The 13,025-nt window shown below is 60.1% G+C and overlaps 1 protein-coding gene and 1 long non-coding RNA gene across 13 annotated transcripts in view; one reads left to right on the top strand and one right to left on the bottom strand.

Moving 5' to 3' along the window:
- Positions 1-672: 672 nt before the first annotated feature.
- The window catches only part of CCM2 (CCM2 scaffold protein), a 45,207-nt gene continuing 32,854 nt past the window's right edge, over positions 673-13,025 (bottom strand). For 8 of the 12 annotated variants that reach the window (XM_036085245.2, XM_036085247.2, XM_036085240.2 and 5 more), the window contains 8 exons: positions 8,648-8,731; positions 8,008-8,191; positions 5,077-5,213; positions 3,496-3,658; positions 2,473-2,530; positions 2,223-2,361; positions 1,890-2,028; positions 673-1,117 (listed from right to left, as the gene is read on the bottom strand). In XM_036085245.2, coding sequence (XP_035941138.1) covers positions 837-1,117; positions 1,890-2,028; positions 2,223-2,361; positions 2,473-2,530; positions 3,496-3,658; positions 5,077-5,213; positions 8,008-8,191; positions 8,648-8,731 — 1,185 coding nt within the window. In that variant the 3' untranslated portion in view covers positions 673-836. Of the gene's footprint in view, positions 1,118-1,889; positions 2,029-2,222; positions 2,362-2,472; positions 2,531-3,495; positions 3,659-5,076; positions 5,214-8,007; positions 8,192-8,647; positions 8,732-10,116; positions 10,270-13,025 lie in introns of those variants that run through there. The other 4 variants (XM_078059901.1, XM_078059896.1, XM_078059899.1 and 1 more) reach the window with 3 other exon arrangements.
- On the top strand, positions 4,824-6,184 carry LOC144379706 (uncharacterized). Its single transcript, XR_013443044.1, has 2 exons — positions 4,824-4,897; positions 4,994-6,184. It is a non-coding gene; the product is annotated as an uncharacterized LOC144379706 (long non-coding RNA).

The following is a 13,025-nucleotide window of genomic DNA, read 5'->3' as shown; positions in this document are numbered from 1 at the left end:
ACCCCATATCCCCTTAGCTCTGCGGGTCTGGGCCGACTACCAGCTCCCGGACAGCGCAGGCCAGGACCAAGTCTGAGAGCCCTCCTCCCATCCCGACCTGCCGCTGGCCAGGACGCAGACCCCCGCCTGGCCCCCACACGGCCTCACTGTGGGCCCAGGGCTCTGTGCTCCCTCTCCGGGACCCCAGCACCCACCCTGCTCGGCCTGGGGCTTCCCACACGTGTTGTCGGGGGTCTCCCAGGGCAGAGGCACCTTCTAGGTGAGGAGGGCGTCGCCAGGGCCACCCCCACTGCCTCCCCATGTGCCAAGGGCAGGGGAGGGGCCCAGCCCAGGGAAGACCTAGAACACAGTGCCCCCCGTAAGCCCCCTGGAGACCGGGACCCTGGGCTCCAAGATGACGGGCTCTCGGGGTGGGGGGGTGAGGGGAAGGAGGGCAGGCGCCACACTTGGGAACCCGGAGCCCGCTCCCAACAGCGAGGACCTGCACTCGCACCAGCGCCCAGGCCCCCTGCTGCCCCAACCCCACGTCCATGAAGCGAAAGCCCCAATCCCGTGCTCCCGGTTTGCTGCGACGAGCACCGACGGGCAGCCGGCCCCCACGCCACAGCGCCCAGCCCGTCGTGCAGGCCCGGCTCCCACCCCGCGAGACCAGAAGCACGCTGGGACCAGAAATGAATTATTCACATCGCAGTAAACTTCTTTGAAGGTCTCTGAGAGTTTCGACAAGAATGTCGTGTGCAAAACTGAAAGGACCCCCAGGACCCCTCCTGGGCACCGGCGCCCCGAGGCCGGTCCTTCACAGTAGAGGGCGCACCGGTGGGCCCCTCCCGGCGCCGTCAGGCCGAGTCCCGGTCCATGCTGCAGCCCAGAGCCTCGATGTCGTTGCTGATGTCCGAAATCATGCGGTCCCACTCGTCCCCTTCCGAGGGCGCGGACTGGTCGTCGGAGCTGCCCGTGGCCCTGTTCCCGGCGCAGGTGGAGGTGGACGCGGAGCTCAGGGCCCGCCGGTACCTGCCGAAACTGTCGGTGATGATACCTCGGCCGTCCTTCACCCCGATGGTCTCCAGGAAGTTCTCGAAGTGCTGGCTGTCCTTCTCCGGGATGAAGGGCCGCAGACCTGTGGACACACGGTGCGCCTGACGCAGGCCTCCTGCGGGGAGAACGAGCCTGCCCGCCCCGCCCGCCCCGCGGCCAGCCCCGTCCGACGGGCACCACACGCCCGCGCAGGTCCCGCGTCTGCAGCGCGGGGCTGGCCCCATCTCCCTCCCTCGGGCCTGGTGGAACCGCACCCACGGGCCTCCGGGTGCAGAACGGGGCGGGGGGGGGGGGGAGGCAGGCTGACCTCTGAGGGGTACCACCCACTTCTGTAAGAACCAGCCGGAAAGGAACACGGAGCTGGGGGCTGGGGCCTCGGACCCGAGCCCTGGCTGCATGGCTGACCCCGGCGGGGAGGCCACAGGGTCGGCAAGAGCTCCGACCGCACGCAGCAGGCCAGGCCTCCGGCCCTACATCCCCCGTGAGCGGAGAGCCCCTCAGTGGCTGCTGACAAGGGTACAACCCAGGCCCCCTGGATGGTGGGGGCAGAGCCCGGGAGCTCCACCGGCCCCATCAACCAGCCGGGGTCTCTAGGGTCAGCACCGTCCTCCCTGAGGGCGCGACCACCCTGCCCACCCAGCTCTCAGGGCCAAGGCCGGTCCTCCTACCCGGAAACGGGGTCCACTCCCCCGAGCGCAAACTCCTCGTCACCCACCGAAACCCACCCGAGCGCCAAGCCCCTGAGGAGCCCCACCCTGCCCCGCTCCCGGCGAGCAGCTCCCGGCCTCCCCTGTCTGGCTGCCACGGGCAGGTCCCGCCGGTCGCTGGCAAGGGCCCTGGGCGGCGGGGCTCACCGAGCAGCAGGAACTTGCGGCTGTCCCCGTACAGCTGCCGCAGGTTGATGCAGAACTCGTGCACGGACGCCCCGTCGCGGTAGTCGTGCAGCAGCGCGGCGAACTGCTGGATCTCCTGGGACGACAGCTTGGTGCGCAGCTGCCCACGGCGGGGCAGGGGTGCGGCGGTGAGCGGCGCCGCCGCCCCTCACCTCACCCGCAGCGCCCCCAGGGAGCGCGCCCGCAAGGAGCCCGGGGGCACGCGCGCGGACGGGACCCCGTGACGGTCCCCTGGGCAGCCCGCCCCCCCGGTCCCCCCCAGGAGCCGCCGCAGCCCGGCCGCCCGGGGCGCACCGTCAGCATGTAGTCCTGCAGCAGCTCGGTGGCCGTGGCGCTCAGCTCGCTCTCGCTGACCGTCTTGGCGTGGGGCGCCGTGTGCGCACAGAAGGACAAGGGCGACACGCCGCCCGCGCGCGCACACTCGGGGAAGGGACTGCAAGGACAGCGGCCGTGGGCACGCGGCTCCCGGGCCCCGCCCCCGCCCCCCTGCGCACGCGCACTCCCGGCCAGGGGCGGCCAGGGGCTGCGGGGGCGGGGTACTCACAAGGTGCCGGCCTCCGGCTCGTACGGCTCCTTCACGTCCACCTTGGCGGAAGAGTCGTCTGTGCGGGGTGCGGACACAGGGCTTCCGGTCACGTGGGCGGGGGCTCCGGGTCCCGGCGCCCAGCACCCCGCGACACGTGGGCCCTGGCGGGGGCCCCTGCACGCCTTCCCGCGCAGAGCCACAGGCCCCGGGGGCGAGCACCCACACCGGCTCCTCCTGGGGGCGTCCCGACCCGCACCACCCGTCGCAGGTGTGGGCCTGAGCGCGATGCTCCGCGTTCGCAGGACGCCCCAAACGGGGGGCTGAAGAGCGCTCCCCGAGGGCCGAGGACAGCGCAGGCGGGACTCGGGGGCCCGGGTTACTTTGTCTCCTCCGCCGCTTTAGACGAGGACTGGGACCCCAGAGGCCGGACAACCTGCCCCACCGCACGGGGCTGGCCGAGGGCAGGAGCCGCGGTCGGAGGCAGGGCTGGCCCCCAGCCTGGACCCGGAGGCGCCACCCCCGGCATGCCTGAGCCCCCGGGGCACCGCAGCTACTCAGGAAACACTGGGCGGGTGACCTAAGGTCCGCGTGACCCAGGCCGCGAGGGACACGGACACCGTTCTGCACCATGCTGAGCCCGGAGAGGCGGCTGAGAATGGAGTCGGGGGGCGCTGCGAGGAGCAGGGGGCGCTCCTGGCGCCTGAACGCCGGGCTGAGTGAGCCGCCTGCCGAAGACGCTCCGCAGACGGGGGGGGGCCTCCACGTGCTGCCCCCGCCCCAGCCCCAGAGCTGTGCGGTCTGGGGTTCGTCCCCACACACACCGCCCCCAGCCCCCGGCCCTCTGTTCTGAGGCAGCCGAAGGGACTTCAGCTGAGAAGGCGTTCCCTGCCCCCCGACGTGGCGCAGGAAGCCGCCAGGCTCCCGGGGCGGGGCCGTGTCTGCCTGCAGGTGCACATGGGCAGTGGAGTCTGGGCACGACGCACTGGCCCAGAGCCACAGGGACGGGGACAGCAGCGCCACTGCCCGCCCACGCCCACGTACCGCTGTGAAGGGACAGGTGGTGGGTGGGTGTCGAGGCCCCGTCGAATATGGCTCTGTCCAGAAAGTCGATCGTGGACTCCGTGTACACAATCTGGAACACCTGCCCCAGCAGAGAGCACAGCTCCTCCGCGGCGACCTGCCGTGGGGACAGAGCCGGACCTTCCTGGGCAGCGGGCCGGCCACCTTGGTCCTCAGATGCCCAGCCAGCACCAGGACCAAGGGCCCTTGGCCTCCCACTGCCCGACGGGGCCACATGGGGACCAGCTCCCGTCCAGGCAGCTCTCCGGACCCGAGGGGGCCAGCTGTGCCAGTCAGCTGCCAGCCCCCCTGCTCCCCCCACCTGGCCCACCAACACCCTGCCCAGGCTGCTGCCCCAGGCTCGGGGACAGCACTCCCAGCACGGGACACGGCTTCACACGCGTGCTGTTAGGGCAGGGTCCCCTCCGGGGCGGTTCTGCCCCTGGACACGGGGAGTGACCAGAGGGGCCTGCAGTGGGGACAGGCCAGGGAGGCAGCCCCATGAGGAAGAACTGGCTAGAAGGTGGGCAGAGCCAAGGAGGGCACTGATCAAAGGGTCCCCAAGGCAGGGGGTCCCCACTGCAGTCTTACAGACACAGAAACTAGAAACAAGGCGACCAAGGAGCTCCTGGAGGCTGGCAGCCCTTGGGTAGCTGAGGGGGCCCCAAGCCCTAACTTGCCACTCCCAGGGCACAGCTTGGGGTGCAGAGACCACCACCCCCATCAGCGCTGGGGAAAGGGTGAGGCCCCTGGAAGAGAAGGAACACAGCCTGAAGGCACCAGACTCAGTGAGCAGGACAGGGGCCTAAGCAGGGCCTGAGCATGTTGTGGGCGGGGTCTGGGGGGAGGTGGGAGGGGCCAGGGTTGGGGGGCTATGGGAGGGGCCTGAGTCACGGTGTGGGAGGGACCTGGGTGGGAGGGGCCTAGGTAGGGATATGAGAGGAGCCTGGGTCAGGTTGTGGGAGGAGCCCGGGTCAGGGTGTGGGAGGGGCCTGTGTCAGGGGGTGGAAGGGACCTAGGTGGGAGGGGCCTAGGTAGGGATATGAGAGGAGCCTGGGTCAGGGTGTGGGAGGAGCCTGGGTCAGGGTGTGGGAGGGGCCTGTGTCAGGGGGTGGAAGGGACCTGGGTGGGAGGGGCCTAGGTAGGGATATGAGAGGAGCCTGGGTGAGGGTGTGGGAGGAGCCTGGGTCAGGGTGTGGGAGGGGCCTGTGTCAGGGGGTGGAAGGGACCTGGGTGGGAGGGGCCTAGGTAGGGATATGAGAGGAGCCTGGGTGAGGGTGTGGGAGGAGCCTGGGTGGGGTGGGGGAGGGGCCTGGGGTGGGAGGGGCCTAGGTCGGGATAGGAGGAGCCTGGATCAGGTTGTGGGAGGAGCCTGGGTCAGGTTGTGGGAAGAGCCTGGGTCGGGGGTGTGGGAGGGGCCTGGGTCGGGGAGGTGGGCGGGGCCTGGGTCGGGGAGGTGGGCGGGGCCTGCGTCGGGGAGGTGGGCGGGGCCTGGACAGGTTGTGGGCAGGACAGGCGCCGGGTATCGGCGGGCCTGAGTCCCAGGTCCCACCCTCTACTCACCTTGCTCTCTGTGGCTAGGATTACCAGGCAGCAGGCCTCCACAGGCCCCACTCCGCTCTCTGACAGGGAGACTGCGGTGAGGCCTCTGGAACTTTCTGCACACAGACTCTGGCTGGGGGAGATGCCAGGGTCCTGGGCTGAGAAGTCAACAGCGCAGCAGGTTAGAGCGGGTTGGGAGCTTAACAGCAGGCTCTAGGCAGGCCCCACCTGGCTCAGGTAAGGGACAGGCGTGCCCCCTGCCCCACCTTCTCAGCTAGGCTGCCCCCATCCTCACTCCGCGGCGGCTGCTCTGGCCACTGCTCACTGAGAGCTGCCATCCTACAGGGCCCTCTAGCATCCCTGCCACGGATGATGCTAGTATCTTGGGCTGAGACGTGAAATGGCCAATATTTAGCTGCTTTTAGTCTACACACAAGATGGTATTCCCAGGGTTCCGCTCACAGGAACCATGGGCATGAACACGATCCTGACAGATGGGGACACTGAGGTGTGGGGCCCAAGGGCGTGAGAGGGGCAGAGTCCAGGAGGGGATGCGGACCCCGGCCCACGTTTCTAACACTCCGCCACCACCTCGTCAGACAAAGGTCCCGGGGCACGGACGCACGGGGCAGCTCCCGGCCTGCCCACAGCAGGGAGGGAGGCCCCCGCCCCGGGAAATACGAGCACATCGGACCGGGGAGCAGGAGCTGGAAGTGAAGCTCACGTTCCCCCCGATGCTGGGGTGTCTCCGGACAGGCCCACCCCAGCACGGAGGACACCCGAAGCTCAGACGTGGCTGGGAGCCGGGAACCAGGCAGAAGCCACACTCGGGGCGGGTGTGCCCGCAGAGCCCGGGGCCTGGCACCCCGTGAGCCCCACGAACGCCGCCGTCAGACCCCAGGACCGCTCCGCCCCACGGCGGCCACGGGCCACAGGCCCTGAGCACGTGCAAGGTGGCAAGTGCACACGGTGCCGTGTGCGGAGTGCAGACTACACACAGGGTCTCAGGGGAAGTACAAAGAAGACGGGGACATCTTGTTAATAATGGTCATACTGGTTATGCATGGGCGCCAACTGGTGTGCACGGATACGAAGGGCTGAATAAAATACATTATTAACTCTGGTTTCACCTGCTTCCCTTTACTTCCTTTACTGTGGCTACTAGAACGTTTTAAGCAGCTCTGTGGCCCCCAGCGTCGCCTGACGTGAGCACTCCGGGTCGTAGCCCCGCAGGCCGTCCTCACAGCTCCGGCTTCACATCCCCCATCTGCCGTCCGCGTCTGCACGGTCTGCCCCGCCCCGCTGCGCCCGGACATCGGGTCACCTGCCCTCCAAGCAGCGCCCGCCGCACGGAGCCCCTGCAGCCATCCCAGACCCCACACCCCCACGTGCCCCCCACGCTGCCCCAGGCCCCGGCGTGGCCCGGCCCGCAGACGTGCACACGTGGGCTGCGCCGGTGGCACTTACTAAACACGGCCAGCACACGGAGGACCCTACGTGCGGGGTCCCATGCCCAGCACGCTGGGGCCACTGGGACGCGCAGGCTCATGGTCTCAGGACCGTCTGCTAAAATGAGGAAGATGCCCAGGACACGGGGATTCCTTCTCTTCCTTTAACTCAAAAGCTCTCAAAGCTCTGGGTCCCGGTTTCGTCTCATTTTGCAAAGCATCTCCTACAGAGCTCATTCTCTCCCTCGCGAAAAATCTGTTCGCCCTTTCTTAGCAATCTGCTCTAATGATTAACGCTGACACGTGTCCCCCCACACAACCCACCAGGGGGCCCAGCTCCCCACCCACCAGCTTCCACGCCTGCAGGCGCCGGTCAGAGGTCAGTCTTCCTGTTGCTTTTTGTCCCTCAGGATGCCCCAGACCTCGGGCCTCCGGCGGGACCGTCCGCGCCCAGGTAGGCAGCGGCAGGAGCCCCGATGAAGCCACTTCGCAGGCCGGCCGGCCCCGCCACACCCCGCTGGGCCCCCGCCGGTCACTCAACCTCTGTGCTCCGCTACTCCGTTTGTGAAGTGGGAGAACACGGTCCTCCTCACCGCTGAGCGGGAGGTTACACCAGGTAATCCGTGTCCCAGGCTTTCTGCTAGTTTGAGCCGTGTTTTTACATTAAAACTGTTGCATATGGGCAGCTTCGTGTTGTTCAAACTAAAGTAACGCCCATCATTCAACAGTAGATGTACCGAAGGGAAATGAGGGGTAAGCAGAGCGCAGAGGGGTGTGGTGGGCCCGCAGCACCCCTACCGGCTCTGTGCCGTGAGAGGCCCCCACGCTCCAGGGGTCATGCGAGCAGGCTCACCAGGGCCTGGCTCTTAAGCAAATCTCTCGGATCTGCCATGAACTGCCAACCTCAGGCGGAAAAACAGTTCCCTCTGCACTGCCTGAGCCGCCTCGGCCCCCGCCACGGGCCCTTTGGAAATGGCTTTGGGACCCTGTCCGGCTCCAGAACACCCAAAGGAGCCGCGACGAGCTCGGTACTGCAGCGCCGACCTCCGAACCCCACCCGAGGGGCGTGACGTCGCTCCTCGTGTCTCAGGGACTTGGTACCAGGCAGGGGCTGTGGCGCTGGTGGGGGGGCAGCTCATGTGGAGAGCCCGGGAGGTGACACTGGGCTCCCAACCCCGGGGGGGGGACCGGAGGCAGGGGGCTGGGGGCCAGGGCCTGGTTTAAGGTTCCTCCTGACTCTCTTACAAGGACATGCTCAGGACGTCTCGGACCGGGAGCTCCACGATGGTCTGGTCTCCTCTGTACCCAGCTTTGGGAAGCCTGTGGCCAAAGGCAGGGCCCACATGTTGGCGGGGCTGAGCGAAGGCCCCCTCTCAGGTGGCAGCTGACCCAATGCTGGAGAAACTGTGTCCAGAGCTCCACTAAATTCCCAGACTCACTCCTGAGAACAAAGATGTGGGCTGTTCCTGCCAAGGACCCCGACCCCGACCCCCCGGGTGCATACCTGTCTTCAGGACCACCAGGTGCGAGGCGTCATCCCGCACGTAGGACACAGCAGCGATGTCGTGGATGGGGACCCTGAGGATGGTGTCCTCCCCGTCCCGCCAGGCCAGCTTGACGTTGTAGGCAGACAGGCTGATCACAGCGTCGTGCTCCTGGGTCAAGTGTCCGGGGAGCTGGTGGGCTCTCTGGAAGGGACGCAGCGCATCAGAAGTGCAGGCCTGCCACGGCCCCCGGGAGCCCTGCACCACGCACAGGCCAGAACTCTCCCTACGCCCCGCCACGCCTGCTCCGGGAGCTCTGTTGCTTCTAGAGCTGCTCTGATTCAGACCTGTGGTGTGTGCTTTACATGTCTGGAAAATGTGAATTCTGAAAACAGCCCAAAACCACAAGGAGCAAAGCCTGGAGAATAAAGTTCACGTTCAGACAGGTTCAGTCTTTATGGCCCGAGAGCCAAGCACACCTACAATATGAGGTCCTCCCTCCCAGCCGTGAAGGTCCAGTGGCAGAGGACCAAGAGCCGGCGTCAGAGTACGAGGGTCAGAGGTCAGAGTTAGGAGCTGGAGCAGACTGAGGGTCAGAGGTTGGGGTTAGGAGGTTCACAGGCCAGGGGTCACAGGTCAGGGTCAGAAGGATGGGGTTACCTTTGCATTGTCTATGAAATGCAGGATTTCGGTCCTACTGGAGGGATTCAGGTATCCTGGTATGGACGTTAACTGACCTAAGTACTGCAAGAAAGTGAGGAGAGAAGCTGCCATGAGAAAGGGAAGATCAGCCCAGACCATCGTGGACACACAGAGAACACGGCTTGGCTTCTGCCTTCCACCACCAGGCCTGCTGGCCTGGCTCGGGGTGGGGGGCGGGGGGTGCGGGGGGGCCCTCCGCTAGGAAGTGTGCTCTGAATTCTTAGAGCAGTCTCTCCCGGCTCAGGAGACGCTCCCACACCTGCCAATGTACCGCACTGTGAGGACTGTTACCCGTAACAGGGGCCCTTCCTCAAGCGAACTAGTTCTGCCAGGGACAGAAATACCCAGCTCCTGCCTAAAGGGGGAAACAGCGAGAAGCACGTGTGGCCGTCACAGTCCAGGGGCACCGGCTCCCTGGAGGACCGAGACACACTGACCACAGGACGGCCGAGCACACCCCTCCCCACAGTCATCCTCCAGCCAGGTAAGCACACGGCCTCACGCGGAAGGCCCATCCACCGCCATTCCTGTTACCCCATACGTCACGTCCAGCTGACGACAAGGCATGCCGAAAGCTGAAAACGCCGTCTGAACAGGCAGGGCAAGCACCAGAACCAGACACAGACATGGCAGGGCTGTTCTCAGGGGCCACCGGACCCAAAGTTTAAAGCAGTGCGATTGGGGACGCCTGGAGAGCTCAGTCGGTTAGGCGTCTGCCTTCGGCTCAGGTCATGATCTCGGGGTCCTGGGATCGAGTCCCCCATCAGGTGCCCTGCTCAGCGGGGGTCTGCTTCTCCCTCTGCCTCTGCCCATCTCCCCTGCTTGTGCTCTTGCTCTCTTTCTCTGTCAAATAAATGCATAAAATCTTCAAAAAATAAAATAAAGTTTATAAATAAAGCAGTGGGATTAATGTGTTACAGGCTCCAAAAGAAAAAGTGGACATTGTGCTTCATGGGTAATGTATGCACAGAGATAGAAATGCTAAACACAGATCGACGGGAAATGCCAACGATCAAAACCCCATAACAGAAACAAAGAGGGACGGATGCGGCTGCTGGATGCACCTGTAGGCTGGACACAGCCAAGGGAAGGGTCAGCAGGCGTGCAAATACGTCAAGATGCATCAACAGAAACTTCCCAAACTGGAAAGCAAAGAGGGAAAAGCATGAAAAAGATGGAACAGGATATCCAAAAACGACCAGGAAATTCCAAAAGTTGTGCCAGGCATGTGGTGGGATGACCAGGAGAAGCACTAACGACAGGCTCCAGACCACAGATCCGGGACTGAGAGAGCACCAGGCAGGACACACAGGGAGAAAAGAGAAAACGGAATAAAGACAGAAGCCCGACACCTAGCATTTCATAGTCAAACTGTAAACAATCACAGAGAAAACCTTCAGGTAAGCCACAAGACAAAAGCACCATACCCACAGAAGAACAAGGATAAGAATGATAATCAGACTGGGGCTCCTGGGAGGCTCAGGCAGTTGAGCGGCCGGCTCTTGGTTTCGGCTCAGGTCATGATCTGAGGGTCGTACGATCGAGTCCCACATCAGGCTCCACATGCAGTGTGGAGCCTGCTTAAGATTCTCTTTCCCTCTCCCTCTGCCCTCCCCCCCCCCAGCCAGCTCTCCCAAGCTCACTCTCTCGCTCTCTCTCTAAAAGTAAATAAATAAATCTTAAAAAAAAAAAAAAAAAGAAAGAATGAGGATGCCTGGTGGCTCAGTCAGTTAAGTGTCTGCCTTCAGCTCAGATCATGATCCCAGGGTCCTGGGATGGAGTCCTGCATCGGGCTCCCTGCTCAGCGGGGAGTCTGCTTCTCTCTCTGCCCCTCCCCACCCCCCCTCATTCTCTTTCTCTCTCACAAAAATAAATAAAAATACTTTAAAAAGAAAAAGAATGATATTGGACTTTTCTTCAGAAGTTATGTAAGCATGAGAGGAATGAAACACTCAAGCATTGAGAGAAACCCACCAACCTGCAATTCTGTATCCAGTGAACCAGTCCTTCAAGCAAAGGAGAAATAAAAACTTTCTCCCGCAAACAAAATTTGAGGGATTTTAAGATTTATTTATATTTATTTATTTGAGAGCGAGAGAGCATGCACACACACTCTTGATCTCAGGGTTGTGAGTTCGAGCCCCATGTTGGGCACAGAGCTTACCAAAAATGTTTTTTAATTTTTTTAATTTAAAAACATTTTTTTAAGTTTTATTTAAGTCACCTCTACACCCCACGTGGGGCTCAAACTCATGACCCTGAGATCAAGAGTCATACATTCTACCAACTGAGCCAGCTAGGTGCCCCTAAAAAAATTTTTTTTTTAATTCAAGACCCAACTACATGTTGCCCACAGGAAACCCACTTTAAAGAAGGACCTTACTTCATGAAAAGAGTTCTCTGAGAAGATGTGACAATCCTTCACATGTATGTACCGAACAACAGAGCATCAAAATACACAAGGCAAAGACTGATAAAACTGCAAGGAGAAATAAATGAATCCACAATTGCAACTGGAGACTTCAAGACACCCCTCTCTATCAGAAATGGACAAACCCAGCCGGCAGAAAATCAGTGAGGACACAGGTGAACTCAACACCCTCAACCAACAGGATATAATTGATATCTATAGACTACTTCATCCAATAGCTGCAGAATAGACATTCTTCTTAAGCTCACATGAACATTCACCAAGAAACTGCACATTCTGGGCCATAAAACACACCTTAACAGATTTAAAAGACTAGAAACCATACACAGTGTGTTCTCAAATCACAGTGGATTCTTTGAAAGACACAAGAATAGGGGCGCCTGGGTGGCTCAGATGGTTGAGCGTCTGCCTTCGGCTCAGGTCGTGATCCCAGGGTCTTGGGGTAGAGCCCCTCATCGGACTCCCTGCTCGGCGGGGAGCCTGCTTCTCCCTCTCCCTCTACTGTTCCTCCTGTTTGTGCTCTCTTGCTCTCTCTGCCAAATAAATAAATAAAACCTTTAGGGGCGCCTGGGTGGCTCAGTCACTTGGACATCTGCCTTCAGCTTGGGTCATGATCCCAGGGTCCTGGGATCGAGCCCCATGTTGGGCTCCCTGCTCAACGGGGAGCCTGAAAAGATAAATAAAATTTTTTTAAAAATCCATTATCAGAAGATTGCTTTCATGAGTATAAAGTCAGAAAGAAAAAGAAAGAAAAAGAAAGAAAGAAAGAAGAAAGAAAGAAAGAAAGAAAGAAAGAAAGAAAGAAAGAAAGAAAGAAAAAGAAAGAAAGAAAGAAAGAAAGAAAGAAAGAAAGAAAGAAAGAAAGAAAGAAAGAAAGAAAAAGAAAGATACAACTATCAAAACACACATAAAAAAATGGATAATCTGAGTAGGTATATGATCTATTAAAGAAATTGAATTGATAACCTTCTAAAACAGAAAGCACCAGGCCTAGACAGGTTCACAGGTAAATTCTACCACACACTAAAGGAAGAAATGATACCAAGTGTCTATAATCTCTTCCAGAAAATAAAAACAGAGAAAATATCCTAACCCATTCTATGAGGTAGCATGACCCTAGTATCAAAATCAAAGATACTACAAGAAAGGAAAAACTACAGATCAATATTTCTCATAAACATAAATGTAAAAATCCTCAACAAAATATTAGCAAATCAAATCCAACAAGGCATAAAGATATTTATATAAATTATATAAAGATAATAAATATACATGATGGCCAAGTTGCATTTATCCCAGGTAGGCAAGGCTGATTCAAAATTCAGAAATAAACTAATGTAATCCATCACACATCAACACTCTAAAGAAGAAAAATCATATGATCAGATCAACAGACGCAGAAAAAGCATCTGACAACATCCAACACCCATTCATGACAAAAACTCTCATCAAACGAGGAATAGAAAGAAACTTCCTCAAATTGATACAGAACATGTAAAAATACCTACAGCTAACATCCTAATTAACAAGTGAGATGCCTGAAGATTGCTTAAGATCAGGAGTAATACAAGGATGTCCTCTCTCACCACTGCTTTTCAACACTGTATCGGAAGTCCGAGCTAATGCAATGAGACAAGAAAAAAAAAGGTACGGATTGGAAAGGAAGAAATCAAGCCGTGTTTGTTTGCAGACGCTCTCTCCGACTGAGAAACCAAACAGGCAGGTCACTCTGGGGATTACCAGGTGCAGGGAAGGTACACACAGTGGCCCAAGTTGGTCCGCCCAGGGCCGTGCCAGGCAATCAATCGCCCGCTCACACAGAAGAGGAGCCGGCGGACGTGCATCCAGAACACGGCGGCAGGTACAAGTCAAGCAGCTGAAACTTCAGGAAAGCTGCTTTCAGCA

Source organism: Halichoerus grypus, chromosome 12 (genome assembly GCF_964656455.1).
Source record: "Halichoerus grypus chromosome 12, mHalGry1.hap1.1, whole genome shotgun sequence".
Lineage (NCBI taxonomy): Eukaryota > Metazoa > Chordata > Mammalia > Carnivora > Phocidae > Halichoerus > Halichoerus grypus.
Note: the sequence above shows the minus strand (reverse complement) of the source record. Positions and strands in the feature narration are given on the sequence as shown.